The sequence below is a fragment of the Rhinolophus hipposideros genome (assembly GCF_964194185.1).
Source record: "Rhinolophus hipposideros genome assembly, chromosome: 12".
Classification (NCBI taxonomy): domain Eukaryota; kingdom Metazoa; phylum Chordata; class Mammalia; order Chiroptera; family Rhinolophidae; genus Rhinolophus; species Rhinolophus hipposideros.
The window spans coordinates 11272476-11290384 of record NC_138058.1 but is presented as its reverse complement, the minus strand read 5'-3'; the positions used below and the strand labels follow the sequence as shown (position 1 = coordinate 11290384).

At 35.4% G+C, this 17909-nt stretch overlaps 1 protein-coding gene across 9 annotated transcripts in view; it reads right to left on the bottom strand.

Annotated features, from left to right (window-relative positions):
* TSGA10 (testis specific 10) overlaps nt 1-17909 on the bottom strand; it is a gene marked incomplete at its 3' end in the record, with an annotated part of 95998 nt that overhangs the window by 41491 nt on the left and 36598 nt on the right. For all 9 annotated transcript variants that reach the window (XM_081069581.1, XM_081069580.1, XM_081069577.1 and 6 more), the window contains 3 exons: nt 6888-7003; nt 4417-4571; nt 523-578 (listed from right to left, as the gene is read on the bottom strand). In XM_081069581.1, the coding sequence (XP_080925707.1) occupies nt 523-578; nt 4417-4571; nt 6888-7003 (327 nt within the window). The remainder of the gene's footprint in view (nt 1-522; nt 579-4416; nt 4572-6887; nt 7004-17909) is intronic.

The following is a 17909-nucleotide window of genomic DNA, read 5'->3' as shown; positions in this document are numbered from 1 at the left end:
CCCAGCCAATATTCCTATGTTTTCCCATCACAAGCAGCTCACTCCTGTCCCTCAACTCCCCAAACCCAATCTATCAGCATTCTACAACCTGGGTAATCTTTTGAACACAAAAATCTCCTCCAAACTTTTTAATGATTTCTTATTGCCCCAAAGACAAAATCAAGACTCATTTGTCTATTACGCAGGCCTCCACCTACCTGTTTAGACTTCCCTCCCTTCATGTCTTCTCTTCCACTTTGGGTTCCAACACACTCACCTACTTGTCACTCAAGAGGCTCTTGAATATGACCTGTGGTTCTTTGTGGTTCTTTACTATCCTTTCTACTTTGAATGCCCTTCCCTTTCCTTTACTTGACAAACACAACAGCTTCTTTTACTTCCCTACGCAGACTTAGGCCTTCTTTCAATATTAGAAAGTTATCATCTTATACATAACACTAAACCCCTTGTTTCTTACTATCTTTTTACCTAACTTACTACTTTGCCCTTAATAAGTGTGCAAATTCTTATTGAATTATTTACCTTGATGCCTGTTCCATCTCAGCAATGATATTCTTCATGCCTGAAATGGTCTTTTCCTTGAAAAGCAATGTAAGTGTTAAATAAAAAATTATCTAAAACTGTTACTTCTGTTAAAACCGAATGAACAAAAAGACATTTCCCCCTCCCTTTTTGATTTCCATTTGGATTTAAACATTTATTCTCCATTCTTTTCTACACGTTAAAACTAAAGCTTAATATATCAATGTGAATATTTATACTGGATAAAAACAATAGATTATGGTTATTCAAGTAAAGACTACTTTTAGGCATATTGATATGAGATCAATATATCAAGTGCTCTGTTAAGAGGTGTTTTGTGCAGTTACCCAGCCACACATGAACCCCATAAGCACGCTGTATTTGGAGGCAAACCAATGGTTTGGCACTGAGGGGCTATACTGGCAATAGAACTGATTCACTTCTTCACTTCATGTTATAAAACACAGAAAAGCAACTCATGTAAAACTAAATTTAGTTCTTAAGAACAATAACTTTGATCAAGTATATTATTTATATTAGTCATCAGTAGCATCTTCAAAAAGCTGCTAAAATGGAGTTACATATAAAAGTATATGATTAAGTTTAGGTGTGAGTTAATAAAGAGATGAGCAATAGGCCTAGAGCAAAGGAATAAAACAATTAAACTTGATATTTTCCCTTTTTAACGGTCTTGTGTGGGAGTAGAATGAATGGAGTCAGTCAGGCTGACATGGGTGTGAATATCTTAATGCCACTTATACCACTCCCACACCTCCTGCTTTTAAAACTCTCACTGATCTGAGGTAGTTACAGATACTATAACCACATACGCTAACATTAGCCCTAAAAAAGAGTTCTCTTTGCCCTTTGAATTCTCAAATCCTTGGTAACCAATTAACAAGATGAAAAATTAAACCTGTATTTCCCAACCAGTTCTGTTCCTGTTCATTAGAGACAGAGTTAGGGGTGTGTGTGTGTGTGTGTGTGTGTGTGTGTGTGTGTGTGTGTTTAATCTTCCTTTATTTAGTTGTTTCCCATTCTGCTTTCTGGAATACTGGTGCACAGTCCACATCTGGCAGTAATCAATATTAGAGCATGGTTAAAATGTCTATTAGCAAAACAGTTAAACCCCTTTAAGAAGCACAAGCCAAAAGAGGAAAAACACAAAGACAAAATGCTGCTTAAAATGAAATGTTTCCACATGCTCCTGAAATATAATTTCTTTCTAAATAAATTCTAAAAAATGAATTGACCTAGTGTTTCTGAAACCCATTACTTAGTTAAGCTTTAAATACGTTTTATAAGCCTAAAAAGGACTTTCCTTTAGCCATGGAAATTCATCTTGAAATTAAGTTTCTCTAAAAACATTGTAAAGTATCCAGGGCAACAAAAGCATTAGGTAGAATCCAATAATATGTTCTATTAGCCCTATTTTCTCTTAATAGTGCCCTCATACCACTAATTCTCAAATTGTTAAAGTGTATGCCATCATTATCAATTTAATATCTTTTGTACAACCTCAATATGTTTGTCCAACCCGAGACAGATTCGTGCTAATTGTTAAAAATTCAATCTGGACAGAATAGTCATAAATCTGCTTAGGAAAAAGAAACTAAAATTTTACACAAATAATTCTGGCTTTTATTACTCAAAAACCTGTAAACTTACTTTTGAGTTTTTTAACTTTAACTGCTAGCAAGTAATAGGACATCTTTTTAAACTATGATTTCCAGAAGCAATTCACCTTATTTGCTATTGTACAGACATTCCCATGGGAATCTATTTCTGTAATCTCCAAATTAGACTGTAAAACTCCAGCTTGTAACTGTAGGGTATGTGTAAATTCAGCTCTGGAATATCATTGTTGAGCACATTTATTCTTTCGAATGTCTAAAACTGTTTTTAAAAGTTATTTTCCCTTCAAAGGATGAATGTGTTTATGTTTATAATCTTATATGAAGTTCTTGATTTTGAAATGGACTTGCAACTCCATATTCCTTCTGAAGGAAAAGATAATGTTGGTACAGTTAGCAGAACAGAGAAAACGTGAAGTGTTAGATATAGCAGAGGGAAATGAGATTCTGAAAGATCTAAATAATTTGTTTCTAAATGTTAGTGCTTTTAAGAAAAGCATGCTTAAATAATCAAAAAGCGGTTTGAATATAATGAAAAGCAAAATTCCATCCTCCAAAAACCCATACAATTTCAAAAATATTAAGGTATAACTAACTTGTAAGGTAATGAGTCAGTCTTTCCAACAAGGAAACCAAAATGTGCTATCTCGTGCACATTGATACGTCAGTTATGCTCATGATTCCCCAATCTAATTTCAATTTTCTCTCCAAACCTAAAAATCCACAAGCGTATGAATATTTCAACTACACGTCCCAAAGACATGTCAATAATCTTCCTCTCTAAGCCTGTTCTATTTCCTGTGTTTCCTACTTCGTGCATAGCAACTATTCATGTGGTTCCTAAGTCAGACAGCACATCTTGTCAATCTTATTTCCTTAACAGATCTATTTCACTCACGGATGCAGCCACTACCCTAACACAGTTCTCACCATCTTCTCCTAACTAGTGTCCTTGTCACTATTCCCACTTCCTTATAATTCACTTTTTACATGGACTAACAAGTACCAAAATATTTGTTTTAATATAAAGATATAAATATTTCATTTACATTATTTCAATGAGCCTCTATATCCATGATGACAGAATCTAAACTCAACATCCATATATTTTTATGATTTGCTGCTTATCTAGCTCATCTCATCTTTTGTCCCCCGAACCGTCCCTGCCCCCACACTCACCTCTTTGCAATCTGTTCTCTGGACATACTAATCTATCAAGAAAGCTCATAAAATTCTCTTATGAAAGCCACTGGGCTTTCATATAAACTGTTCTGCCTGTCTGGACCCCCTTTTCTCTCATTGTCCCCTTTCTCTAAATCTTTTCCTGGCTAATTCCTAGCCATCTTTCAGAGTGGTCCAGGCACCATTACCCCCTGGAAAGCTTTTCAGATCTTCCTCCTCTCCTAATCCAACACTCAGGCTAAAGTAGGTGTGTTTCTGCCAAACTCCAATCGCACCATTGTGCAGACATCATTACGGCACTTTGCACTTTCTATCATAATAGCATCTTTATTTATCTTTCTCCTAATTATACTATTGCCTTTGGAAAACTTGCCCACCCCTCCTCAGTGGCTAACATAATACCTGCTACGTGTCAATAAGTGTTGGTTGACTGGATGGGTGGATAAAGGAATGAATTAGTTCCCTCAGAGAGGAAAGGCCTGATTCCAATGATGCTGTTTTTGCTTAAGACATTTGTGGAGAACAGTTTAGGAATTGCCTTGAGAACCAGTTTATGAGCTAGAAAAGGGTATCAACATTTCCCTGCTTTGGGGCAACACATTTTATGTTGTTGGAATAACAAAAAATGAGGGATGGAGATTATCATCCAGCTTTACTCACCAACTCAATCTGATCTAGTCTCCAAGGCTAAGGTAAAACTGCGTTCCTAGTTCTGAACACAATTACAAAGGTAGTTTTTAATGAAATAAACACTGCCTCCCAAGGTAGCTACCTGAAAATGTAAGTTCTGCTATGCTTTTAAAAAGAAAGCAGTCTCACTGCTTTATTATCTCATGCTTCACATTTTGATATTTGAATTAGTTATTGTTAATGAATGTTAATCAGGAATTGATGAGAGAAAAATCAATTTAAAAATATTAGCTAGTGGATTTGAACACGTATTTCTTAAGACTGTCTTGAAATATTTCAAAATCAGATTTTAAAGTTTCAGCTCTCTAAAAAAAAACATTGAAAAAAATCCTATTTATTCAGATTCAAGTGCAAACATTTCTCTTAAACCACAGTTCTCAGAACATACTTTCATTGCCAAACTCTCTCCAAGGGATGCAATATTCTCAGATTTTTTATCCAAACACGCTTGCAGGCATTCCTTTTCTTTAGCCAGATCGTTGAGGGTTGCACCAAGAATGCTGATTTCTTCTCGCTGGGCAATACTTTGCCTTGTAAAATTATCTAAATATGTAATCATAAAAGCATTGCTTTAATCTAGGTAATTTTTTTCTCAGTTCAAGTAGATTACAATTCTTTTCAAACTAAGTTCTCCTATATTACATTCAATGACTAAAAATAAGCACTGTATCCCAAATTCTTTTTTAAAATGGTTTTGTTGTTAGCGATTAAAAACTAGGATGAATCATGAAATTCTAAATGACTCATAAATGTAAAAGCACAATTAACACATTTGAATGACAACATCCAAGGAAAGCTCTATATCACAAGTTCTCAAAGTAGATTTACATGTGCGGTGGGGGAAGAGAGGATGGGTGGATTAAGTGGTGGAATATTAAAATACCATCTCCCCTTCTCATTTACCTTCCCTGTAGCCCAGAATCACTGTTGTATATAAGTTGGTAAATAACTGATCTTAATAAAATATTCAATTAAGTCATCTTTAGAGTCAAATGTCTTTTAATATTCCGTTTTTTCTAAAGTAGTAGTATAAAAATTCCTGGGGGTGCGGGGGGGCAGAACATCCCAGAAGTCTGATTTGATTTGTGAGGACACTGGCAATATCAATGCTGAAGGCTGAGTGACTGGCAGACAACAGCAGTTTTTAAACTGTGGTTTCTCAACCAGCACCGTCAGCAGCATCTGGGAACCCAAGATCTACTGAATTAGAAACCCTGAGTGGGCAGAGTAATTATGCCTTAACAAGCACCCCTCCCACATGATTCTAATGTACAAGGAAGCTTTTGAGAACCACTGGAAGAAACTGGTAAAGACACAAAAGCCCTAGCCAGCTCCTAGTCCAGAAGCCTAATCCCGTGAGCTCTATTAACTCTTCAGGTGATTCTGACACACATCAAAGTCTCAGAAGCACTGGTCTACAGCTGTACAGCGGAAGCTCTGCTAGACCAGACCTCTAGGCAAATCCCTGCCAACGGCCACCCAGTGAAGTGCTAAGAGGTAATACTGTATGCCGAGAGGATGACTTATATGGTATTTGAGAATATATCATGTGCCTTTTCTAGGCGGTACTGTCTTTAAGGCAAAACGTATGATTTGGATGTTCTGATATCTGTGTTCATTCCACGTGGTATAAAATAAATAAAATAGCTCTAAAACAACTCTAGTATCTCCTAGTTTTAAAAAATCCTCAATCTCACATCCCACTCAAGGTACCACCACATTTTTCTTCTACTCTTAATAGCCAAGCTTCTTAAGAGACTTCTGTTCTCTCCCTTCTCTATTTCCTCACTTCCCAGTCAGTCATTCCTCAGCTTACTCCATCTTCCACATCCAACACTCCATTCAAATTTGATCAGTGTTACCAAAACCTCCAATGTACCAAATCCAATCAGTATTTTTACATTCTCATCTTATTTTGCTTCTTGAAAGTATCTGACAATGGATGATGCCTTCCTTTTTAGAACGTTCGACTCTCTTGCCTCCCAAAATAACACTCACTTCTGGGTTTTCTTCCTACTTCTATGGCTTCTTCTTACTCAGTCCTGGGTCCTCTTCTCATTCTCTATATTTTTCACTAGGTGATTTCATGATTTTAAAATACCATTTATATGGTGATGTGTCCCAAATGTATACTTTAACTTAGTTTCTCTTCTGAGATAAAAATATATTTATTTAACTGCTTACCTTACATTTGTACTTGGAATTAAATATCCAAAAATTTGTTCTTCAACATTTCCTTTTATATTTCTCTTTTAATATTTCCTATCTAAATATAAAGCATCTCTACCCATTTAATTATTTATACCAGTTTTGAACTTCATAATAGCAAACACTAAAATATTCCTTCAGTTTAAAATGGGCTTTTATAGTCCTGACCAAAATTTTACTTTACTGTATAAGAAGATTAAGTTATGACCATATTTTCATAGAGATCACTGGTCATAAACAGGACATTTTATAAAAATAATTTTTGCTATAAACACAATACCATAGATATAACCAAATATATGTACCCTTTCCACCAAAAGTAATATGTTTCATTACAAGAGCTATGTACAAACCACAATATAATACAAAAACTTGTAAATTTAAAAGTGATCATCATATATTTATAAAGTGTGGCTGCTTTGTTTAGCTATTTCTTCACTGAAAAATATGAAGCCATGTCTAAGTATTTCTGGTCCTAAATCTAAGTTTAAAAAATTACTATTAAGTAAAAATGTATTTTCCATGATTTTTGATGCATAAACTTTTAATTTAAGGGTCTGTTTCAATGTTTATCTATGTTATAACTGAAGAGAAGAAAACATTTTTCTACCAGACTTAAAGAAAAAGTAAGTGCAAGAAAAAAAAACTCACCAATTTTTTCATCCAAACACATAATTTTCTCCTGAGTAAGCTGTAGCTCATATTTTTTCTTAGCCAGGTGTCGTTGAGTATCAGAAAGATCTTTTTCTGTGTTTTCATATAAAAGTCTGTAAACATTTTAATAATAAAACTAATTATGAACTTTTTATGTTTTATCAACTTTTTAGTATATTTAAAATAAAACTATCAAGGACACTAATATACATTTTTTTCTTTTTAGTATTTTCATTATAAAAGCACATTATAGGAAGTTCAGAGAATAAAGAGTAAAAAGGGATCCTCAACCCACCACTGTAATGTCAGCTACTATTAGCATTTTGGTGTTCACTATTCAGTAATTTTTTGCTATGCATATTTTAGAACTAACATACTATAAATTTAAAATTGAATCCTGATGTTTTTCAACCTACATTTAATCTTTAATGTTTTTTAGTCATATAATACAGCCTTCCAAATCTTCATTTTTCTGGATGAAAAATATCATATAAACATTTACTTTTAAGTAAATATAATCATTTACTTAAATATTCCCGTATTATTAGACATTTAGGTTCATTTCAGTTTTTTACTGTTATAAATAAATCTGTAATGAACAGAATTTCATTCATTCCACAAACATTTATTAAGTGGTTAGTATGGACCAGGCAGGCACTAGGTGATGAGTAAGCTATGGTGAACTGGGGGGGCATTGGCCCTACACTCATGAAGTCAATCAGTAAACAAGTAAACAGTCTATGATTTCCGACAATGTGGAAACTGGACAATCTACAAGTCCTCTCACCACAATACACTTAAGACATACTGAATAAAATGTAAGAAGCATCCTTTTAAATGTACAGCAAAATTTATTAGAATTTGAAACGGAATCAAATTAGAGCAATGAGACTATGAACCAATGTTATGTAAGATATGGTTGGAATTTGCCTGTCACAGTAGTCTAGGGTTTTGTGTTTTAACTTCGAAGATGAGGCCATAGAGATGTCTGTAACACAAGTATTAGAACTAATACTCTCCACATAAAGCCTCAGTGTAAAGGTTAGAGAAGATAAAATCAGTTTGTCAACCATTCCTAAACTCAGGATAATCACAACAACTAAGTCTTCCTTGGGATTCCTTAATCTCAAGATAAGAAATCAAAATACAATCTGGTTCTACAGAATAGTAGCCTTCAGGGTGTGGATGGTCATATAACCTAGAACACTTGGCAGAAATAAACACAGAACTTCTCTGGAGGGACATGCCCTCAACTGAGGTACAGAACTAAGCCTCAGGTAAAAGCCTGCTGAAAATCAGTTCACAATTCAAATTTTAAAAGCACATTACGAGCTGGCCCAGTGGCTTAGGTGGTTGGAGCACTGTGCTCTTAACGCCGAGGTCACCGGTTCTATTCCTACATGGGCCAGTGAGCTGCACCCTCTACTGCTAAGATTGTGAACAATGGCTCTCCCTGGAGCTGGGCTGCTGTGTGCAGCTGGAGTTCAGTGTGAGCAGCCAGAGGTTGGCGTGAGCTGCCGCGGGCTGCTGTGTGCTGCCGTGGGCTGCCGTGAGCTGCCAGGGCGGTGGCCAGTGTGAAGTAGCAGCCAGCAGTTGGAGAGAGCTGCCATGAGCTGCTGTGAGCGGCCAGCGACCAACTGCCTCAGCCGGGGGGAGTGCAAGGGGGTAGCGCAAGGCTCATAATACCAGCGTGGGCCAGGGAGCTGTGTCCTACATAATTAGACTGAGAAACAACAGCTTGAAAGGGAGTGGGGGTGAGGGGAGGCGGAAGAAGGGGAAAAAATATTTATATGAAATACGTATAAATATGACAAAGGGTGTGCAAGATTTATACACTGGTAAATTATAAAATACTGCTAAGAGAAATGTAAAATGACCTAAATAAATGGAGAGATAATCTGCGTTTATGGATCAAAAGGCTCAATATTGTTCATAGTCAATTCTTCCAAAATTAACCTATAGATTCAAAATAATTCTAATCAAAATCCCAATAAATATTTTATAGGTACTGACAAGATAATTCTAAAATTTATATGGAAATGTGAAGGACCTACGACAACCAAAACAACTTTGAAAAGAAACAAAGTGAAGGACTCAGAGTACTTGATTTCAAGACATTATGAAGCTTCAATTATCAAGACAAAGGGATACTAGCATAAAGATGGGAAAATAGGTCAACGGAACAGACTAGAGTCCAGAAATAGACTCACACATATATGGTCAATTGCTTTTTCACTAAGATGACAAGGCAACTCAATGGATAAGTGGATAATCTTAACAAATAAGAATCAATGGATACACACACACATACACACAATCTCTTTTATCTGACACCTTACACAAAAATTAATTCAAAAAGGATCATAAACTTAAATGTAAGCTGAAATTATAAAACTGCTAGTAGAAAACATAGCAAACAGATCTAACGGCCTTAGGTTTGGCATAGATTTCTTAAATAAAACACAAAAAGCATGATGTAAATGAAAAATAATTAAAATAATTCACACTCCATCAAAATTTAAAGTCTTTGCTTACCAAAAGATACCACTAACAAAATACAAAATAAAAAAGCAAGCCATACATTAGAAGATATTTGCAAAACATATCTGAGAAATAATTTGTAGCTAGACCATAAAAAGGACTTTTATAAATTAATGACAATGGATAAGCAACTCAACAAAAAATGGACAATTTTGAACTGACACTTCACTAAATGGCAAATAAGTAAATGACCAGATGATCAACATCACTCATCATTAGGAAAAAGCAAATTAAAACCATAATAAGATACTACACATCCACTAGACAGACAATACCAAGTGTTGACAAGAATATAAAGCAACTGGAACTCACATGCACTGCTGGTGGGAATGTAAAATGGTACAACCATTCTGGAAAACAGTTTGACAGTTTCTTCAAAAGTTAAACATGTATCCACCATACGAATCATCCACTCTAATCCTAGGTATTTACCCAAAAGAAATGAAAGTGTGAACACACACACACACAGACTTGTATTTGCAGCTCTATTTGTTATGTCCAAAAACTGGGAACAAACCAAATGTCCATTTGTTATATCAATATAATGCAATACTACTCAGCAATAACTACTGACACACAAAACAACATGCATCAATGCCAAGGTAATTATGCTCAGTGAAAGTAGCTCAACAGAAGAGTACATGGCATATGATTGCAACTAGATAAAATTCTAGAAAACCTGAACAAATTGAAAATGACAGAAAGCAGATCCGTGGTTGCCTAAGGATGGGTAGCAGGCAGGAGGCAGCATGAGGGAAGGATTTCAGAATGGGACAACATATATATTCATTATACAGCTTATGGGGATAATTTAATGGGTGTATACATATGTATGTCAATTACATATGTACATACACATATTGTATGTAAATTATACCTTAATAAAGTTGTAAAAAGTACGATGTGTAGAGGTAGAAATGTTAATACCTAGATAGTACATATCTTCAAATAATAGGTATAAAAATGGGGAGAGTGAAATACTGGAAATTTTTTTAAAAATACCCATTTTCCAGGGCTATAATAGAAAGCTAAGTACGCAGCACTCTGGCTGACCAGGAAGCTATAAGAGGAACCACCACTGTGTCCCTGGGTCACGGAAGCAAGGCAGCAAGGAATTACAGTGGTGCTACCACTGAAGCTTATCAAGCTTTTCGGAGAGAGCTCCCCTGGACAATGGAGATCAACTTTCTGCGCAGCATCCCTGACTGTTACAAAATCCTTCCTAATAATCTTCATTCAGCATACATCTGGGAGAAAAAAATCACCGCCTGCAGGATGGCAAAGTAAATCAACAGTAAGATTTGAAAATGTAGTGGAATTCTACTGTAGTCCAACTGAAGAATTCCTTCAAATGCCCTGACAAACTATTTTTTTTCTTGTAAAACAACACTTTAAAAAATGTGTGCTAAAATAAGAAGCATAAATGTAATAAGTGTATCAATACAAATGATAATGAATGAGTCCTGAAAAGTCAGCAGAGGATTGAGGCAGAACCTTCCGGTGTCCACGGTGGCTGGCCTTATGTTGTTAAACTGCATTGCAGCCACGTATTTCCCAAAAGAGCCACAAAGACCCCCTGAACAACACAGGGATCCCTCTAGTAAGAAAAAGGAAAATGACGGGGCCAGCCTGGTGGCTCAGGAGGTTAGAGGTCCATGCTCCTAACTACGAAGGCTGCCAGTTAGATTCCCACATGGGCCAGTGGGCTCTCAACCACAAGGTTGCCAGTTCAAGTCCCACAAGGGATGGTGGGCTCCGCCCCCTGCAACTAAGATTGAACAGGGCACCTTGAGCTGAGCTGCCACTGAGCTTCCAGATGGCTCAGTTGGTTGGAGCGCGTCCTCTCAACCACAAGGTTGCTGGTGCGACTCCCACAAGGGATGGTGGGCTGCGCCTCCTGCAACTAACAATAGCAACTGGACCTGGAGCTGAGCTGCGCTCTCCGCAACTAAGACTGAAAGGACAACTTGAAGCTGAACGGCACCCTCCACAACTAAGATTGAAAGGACAACAACTTGACTTGGAAAAAAGTCCTGGAAGTACACACTGTTCCTCAATAAAGTCCTGTTCCCCTTCCCCAATAAAATCTTTATAAAAAAAAAGGAAAAAGGAAAATGAAAAATGACATGCATAAGCAGCTTTCAAATCACACCTTTACATCACTGACCAATAAAACCCACAATTAAAACACACATGCAAGAAATAGGAATGCTAGAAATTAAGCGGAAACAGACTCTAGTAACTCCCGTGTCAGCAAATAGACTTCTACAATTCCCCCAAGACATATTTCGAAGTTGCTTTGACCAAAGGGGCTTTAAACTATCTCATAGGGTGTTTAGGGTGTTTTCAAATGCCCATTTGGGAGCTTACAAACAACTCATCTGTGCAGCCTTAGTAGGAGGCATAAAAAACAGGGTTCTGCCATGTTCATTTAATTCCTTCCTCAATAGCAACTGTGATCCTTGGGTAGGTTAAGACGCTTTCTCTTTTAAAGGGAATCAGCCTCTTTCAAAAACTGAAAATTCTAATGCTGTTGAGCCAATTAGTACAGATATACAAGGGCACAAAGGGTAAAAAGGTCCATCTAATATTTTACAAGAACTAGGGAAACAGGCAAAAGAATAATGTATCTTCATTCCTTGTACAGATATGTCTTACACCTCACAAAACTTTACACCTTCTGCACCATAGGGTTTCCTGATTCCTGTATATGGTCTTATTCTCGAACCAAATTGCCATTTGTTCTCAAGTTACACTTTTCATTACTGTTCAGACGTATACCTTTTTTGCCCAGTTTCCAGGGAGCCTCATTCAAAGACACCCCAAATTAATGCTTTTACAGATAGTCGTTTACAGTTAGTTAGCCTCTCTAGAGAAACTCAAACCAATGAAACACAAAATTCTACATGGCAGCACTGATAAATCAAGCGATAATGTATGGTGATGGTGTTTTACAGATTCCATTCACGACACAGCATTTTAACAGTATTATAAGCAACCATTTATTAGCAGAGACTGAAATGCATGCTTTGTTACAACCTCAGAATGACCCTAAGACTTGAAATTCAAGATGAGAAATCTGCACCTATTATAAACTTCAGTGCACAGAACAGAATGTTTCCTTTACAAAACATGACATAATCAGAACCAAATGATAAAGTAGTTTTGGAAAACGTTTTGTCAGGTCATTTGCCTGGCCAGAAATCACACCATGAAGGTCCTCAGTCAGACACTAACATAGGATCTGGCACACAGTTGCCATCTGGTCTAGCCCAGAGTCCTAGAATCGATTTTGGTTGCTTCCAAGTTTGGGCAATTATGAGTAAAGCTGCTATAAACATCGTGTGTAGCCTTTTCTGTGGACATAAGTTTGCAACTCCTTTGGGTAAATACCAAAGAGCACAATTGCTAGATTGTATGGTAAGAGAATGTTTCATTTTCTGAGAAACTACTAAACCGTCTTACAAAGTGGTTGTAGCACTTTGAATTCCCACCAGCCACGAATAAGAGTTCCTGTTGAGCCACATCCTCACCAGCATTTGCTGTCGGTGTTCCAGATTTTGGCCATTCTAATAGGTATGTAATAGTATCTCGTTTTAATTTGCATTTCCCCAATGACATATGACGTGGAGAGTATTTTCACGTGCTTCTTTGCCATCTGAATACCTTCTTTAGTGAGGTGTTCGTTAATGTCTTTGGCCCATTTTTAATTGGGTTGTTTGTTTTCTTACTGTTGAGTTTTTAAAGAGTTCTTTGTATATTTTGGGTAACAGTCCTTTAGCAGATGTGTTCTTCTTCCAGTCAGTGGCTTGTCTTTTCATTTTCTTGATATTGTCATTTGCAGAGCAGAAGTCATGAATTTTAACAAAGTCCAGTTTATAAATTATTTCTTTCATGGATTGTACGTTTGATATTGTATCTAAAGAGTCATCACCATACCCAAGGTCATCTCGGTTTTCTCCTGTTATCTTCTAGAGGTTTCATAATTTTGCGATTCACATTTAGGTCTGTGATCCATTTTGAGTTAATTTAAAGGGTGTGATGACTGTGTCTCAGATTTATTATTTTTGCATGTGAATGTCTAGTTGTTCCAGCACCATTTATTGAAAAGACTATCATTGCTCCATTGCATTGCCTTTGCTCATTTGTTAAAGATCAGTTGGCTATATTTATTTGGGTTTATTTCTCGGCACTCTATTCTGTTCCTTTGAGCTATGCTTTTGCCAATGTCACATTGTCTTCATTACTGTCACTTTACAGTAAACCTTGAAGACAGGTAGTATCAGTCCTCCAATTTTGTTTTTTTCAATATTGTGTTGGTGATTCTTTTACCTCGCCATATAAAGTTTATAATCTATTTGTTGATATCCACAAAATAACTTGCTGTGATTTTAATTAGCACTGTATTGAATATACGAGTATACATCAAGTTGGGAATAACCGACATCTTGACAATCCATAAACATGGACTACCTTTTAACTTACTTAGTTCTTTTTTGATTTCATTCACCAGAGTTTTGTAGTGTTCTTCACATAGATCTTATGTATAGTTTGTTAGATTTATACTTAAGTATCTCTTTTGGGTGTTGCTAATATAAATGGTGCTGTGTTTTCACTTTCAAATTCCACTTCTTCATTGCTAGTATATAGGAAACCAACTGACTTCATATAGTAACATTATATCCTGCAACCTTGTTTTAACTGCTCCAGATTTTTGTCCATTCTTTTAGATTTTCTACATAAAATATCATGTCATCTGGAATAGTTTTAATATTAAAATCGTCTTAGCCTCAAATCCTCAAATTCAAACTAAACTTATCTTGGAATCACTGGACACAGAGACCCAAACTAACTTTTTATTGACATATAATAGTTCCATCAATCATTCAACTGTATGGGGCATTGTAACTTCTTGGATCTCAAGATGTTTGATGCACAGATGCAGGCACACAGACATTTTTTTTTTTTAATTTGCTTCTAGGAAGTATTTTGAAATCACTCCAGTCTTTTACAGGTGCTGATTTAGCTGACATGGAAACCCAAACAGAAAAAAACTTCTACTACTAAAATAGACTTGTTTAGGAAGAAAAGTTCATTTCAGCAGTACAGAACACAAATGATGAGCACTGGTTTTGAAATCCTGGGAATTTTGTTCATCAGCAGTGAAACCCAACAGCAATGGATACATTTCTTTTGGGCTGATTTGGCCTGTAACACAGTACTTAGTTTAGAGATATAAAAACCTAGACATGTGGTGAACTGTGCTCAGGACTCAACTTCTAATAAGTGGAGTTTACACGTGGAATAAAACATATTTTTTTCATCAAGCAACAAAATGGAGAACGGGGACAATAGTATTTTAACTATATTGAATGTAGTTGGATTATACAGCCCATGAGTAGTTTCTCTACATTTTGTACATGTAAATATGAGACCTATGATAAATTACTCTATTACAAAGAATAAGATATTGATCTTCAAAAAATAAATTTATAAATTTATAGTTGACTTCTCAACAGTCAGGGATAGTAGAAGGATATGAAATTGTTAAAAATAATTCCTAACCTTTAGAATTCTTTACCTAGTAAAAATTGCCTTCAATATAAGCAAGGTTGCAATAGAGGTGATGAGAAATGCTCAGCCTTGAACACATTTTGAAGACAGAATCAACTAGATTGGATATGGGTGTATAAAAGGTAAAATCATGGATCGTATCCAGGTTTCAAGCTAAGAATTGTATGAACGGAGTTTCCATTTACTGAGATGGGAAGACTAAACAAGAGCAGATTTATGTATGTTGGAGGGAAAGGAGTAGTGGATAGCAGAAAGTGAGGTTTGGAAATGTTAAGTGTGATGTATGAATTAGACATCATAATAAAGATGAAAAGGAGGTAATTTGACATTCAAATTTGAAGTTCAAAAGAGAATTCCAGGCTACAGATACATATTTCAGAGTCAAAAGTAATATCTGAGACTGGATGAGATGACTTAGGGATGTGTGGATACAAAAGAGAAGAGGTCTAAGGACTGAACTCAGGGACACTCCAACGTTTGGAGGTCATGGGGATAAGAAGGAAGTAGCAAAAGAGACTGAGATAGGACAGCCAAAGAGAAAAAAAAAAAAGAAAAAATCAAATGAGCATGGTACATCAGAAGCCAAATGAAGAAAGTGTTTAAATCATTGGAGACAGCACAACTGATCGACTTGGTCAGATGTTGCTACTAGGTCAAATAAAATGAAGACTGAGGATTGACCACTGAATTGAGCAACATGAAAGTAAATATTACTTTGAAAAAAAGTTTGATAGAATGGGAGGGGAGAAAGGCAGATTACAATAGGTTCACAAGAGGACAAAAAGTGAGACCAGAAGCTTAGACAACTCTTTTCATGGAATTCCTGTAACTGAGACAAAAAATTTAGTACAAATATAGGATATTTGAATAAGAAGATTACAAATCTGAACTAAGGGACAGATATAAACCACTGTACCCAACTATTTCAGAATTTGTAATTTCTCAAATATACACAGATTATTACTAAAATTGACCATAAAAGTAGAAGACAACAAGTTTCAGAAATCTGAAACCTAACAGTATGTTCTGAGAAATAATGTAATTATAATTAAGCAAAAAAGCAATCACAAGTAGATAAATAAAAATTGGTTTTGGATATTTAAAATCACAATGGATCAAATTAGGAAGTCATAATGACATTAGAAAATATAAAGAAAGAAGTACATAAAAATTGTAGGTACATTCAAATTAAGTATTTAGAAGAAAATTTATGGCTTTAAATGTTAATATGAGGGGGGAAAAAGTCCAAAAAGTAATAATGTAAGAAGGCTTACAATAATGTAAGCATTCATAATGTAAGAAATTAGAAAAAAATAGAAAATAAATCTAAAGAAAATAGAAGGTAGTGGTTACCAGAGGGTAAGGAAAGAGGAGGAAAGTAGATGAGGGTAAAAGGGATCAAATACATGGTGATGAAAGGAGAACTGACTCTGGATGGTAAACACACAATGTGATATACAGATGACGTGTTACAGAATTGTACACCTGAAACCTATGTAACTTTATTAACTATTGTCACCACAATAAACTTTATTTAAAAAAAAAAGAAAATAGAAGGAAATAATAAAGAACAAAAGTTAATGAAATAATAAAACAAACTATAGGGAGGATCACCAAAGCAAAATCATGGTCCTTTGAAAAGACTATTAAAAGCAACAAACTAAAAAAAGAGGAAATCACTACAGATTCTGTGAACATTAAAATGTTGAAAGGTATTATAAACAACATTGCTCTAAAAATGTTTTGAAATTTACAGAAAATGCACAAATGCCTCAAAAAATAGATACTAACTGGCATAAGAAGAAACTTCTAATTGTTCCTTTACCATTAAATAAATAAAATAAAATCTTCCCTCAAAAAAAAAAATGTTGACACCCAAATGGCTTCACTGGTAAATACTAAAACTCCAATATTATACAAATTCTTCCAGGTATTGAAAGAAGAGAGAATGAATTGGCAAGATTATTATTAGGTTTACAAATCTTGATACCAAAATCTGACTTTAAAAAGGCCTAAGATGAGCAAATTATTGGCCAATCTTAATGATAAAAATAGAGGTAAATATCTTAAAGAAGTAGTTAACTGAGACCAGAAATCTATTAAAAGCATAATATACCCTAACTCATTTGATAAAGTACATCCATTCCTGGGGGAAAAAACCCACCCAGTAATCTAGGAATAGAAGGAAACTTCTTCAAGCTGATAGAAGACATCTACGAAAGATGTACAGTAACATCTTTGTTTAAAGTCTGAATGCTCCCCTCTTAGATGTGGAAAAAAGACAAGGATGTGCACTTCACCGTTTCTGTTCAATATTGTGTTTGATCTTCCAGACAGTGCAATAAGACGAAAAAGAACAAAAACCATGCAGACTGAAAAAGTAAAATTGTCACTATTTGCAGATGACCTAGTTGTCGATGCAGAAAACTAAATGGAATCTATAAAAAGACTACCAGAACTAAAAGGTAAATTCAGCAAGGTTGTAGAATATATATCTAAAAATAAATTGTGAAACTTCTGGTTTTAGCCCTGATAGGTAAAGAACTTAGAAGATGTCATTCTCATTGTTAAAACAAGGAAAAGATGATTAAACTGAAAATCAAAGACTTTTTGTAGAAACATCAGGATATTGATTTGCTAGTCAAATTGCCACTCCAAAATCTGAAAAGAAAGGCAAATTCAGAGAGTTACAAATAAGGTATGCTCATCAAAAGGAAATGCTAGAAAACAAAATACTGTGACAAAAATGAAGAATGCCCTTGATGGGCTCATCAATAGACTGGGCACAGTCAAGGATAAATCACTGAGCTTGAAGATAGGTCAGTAATAACTTCCCAAACTGAAAAAAGGAATGAAAAAAAAGTGGAACAAAACAGCTAAGAACTGTAGGTGTAACTGAAATAC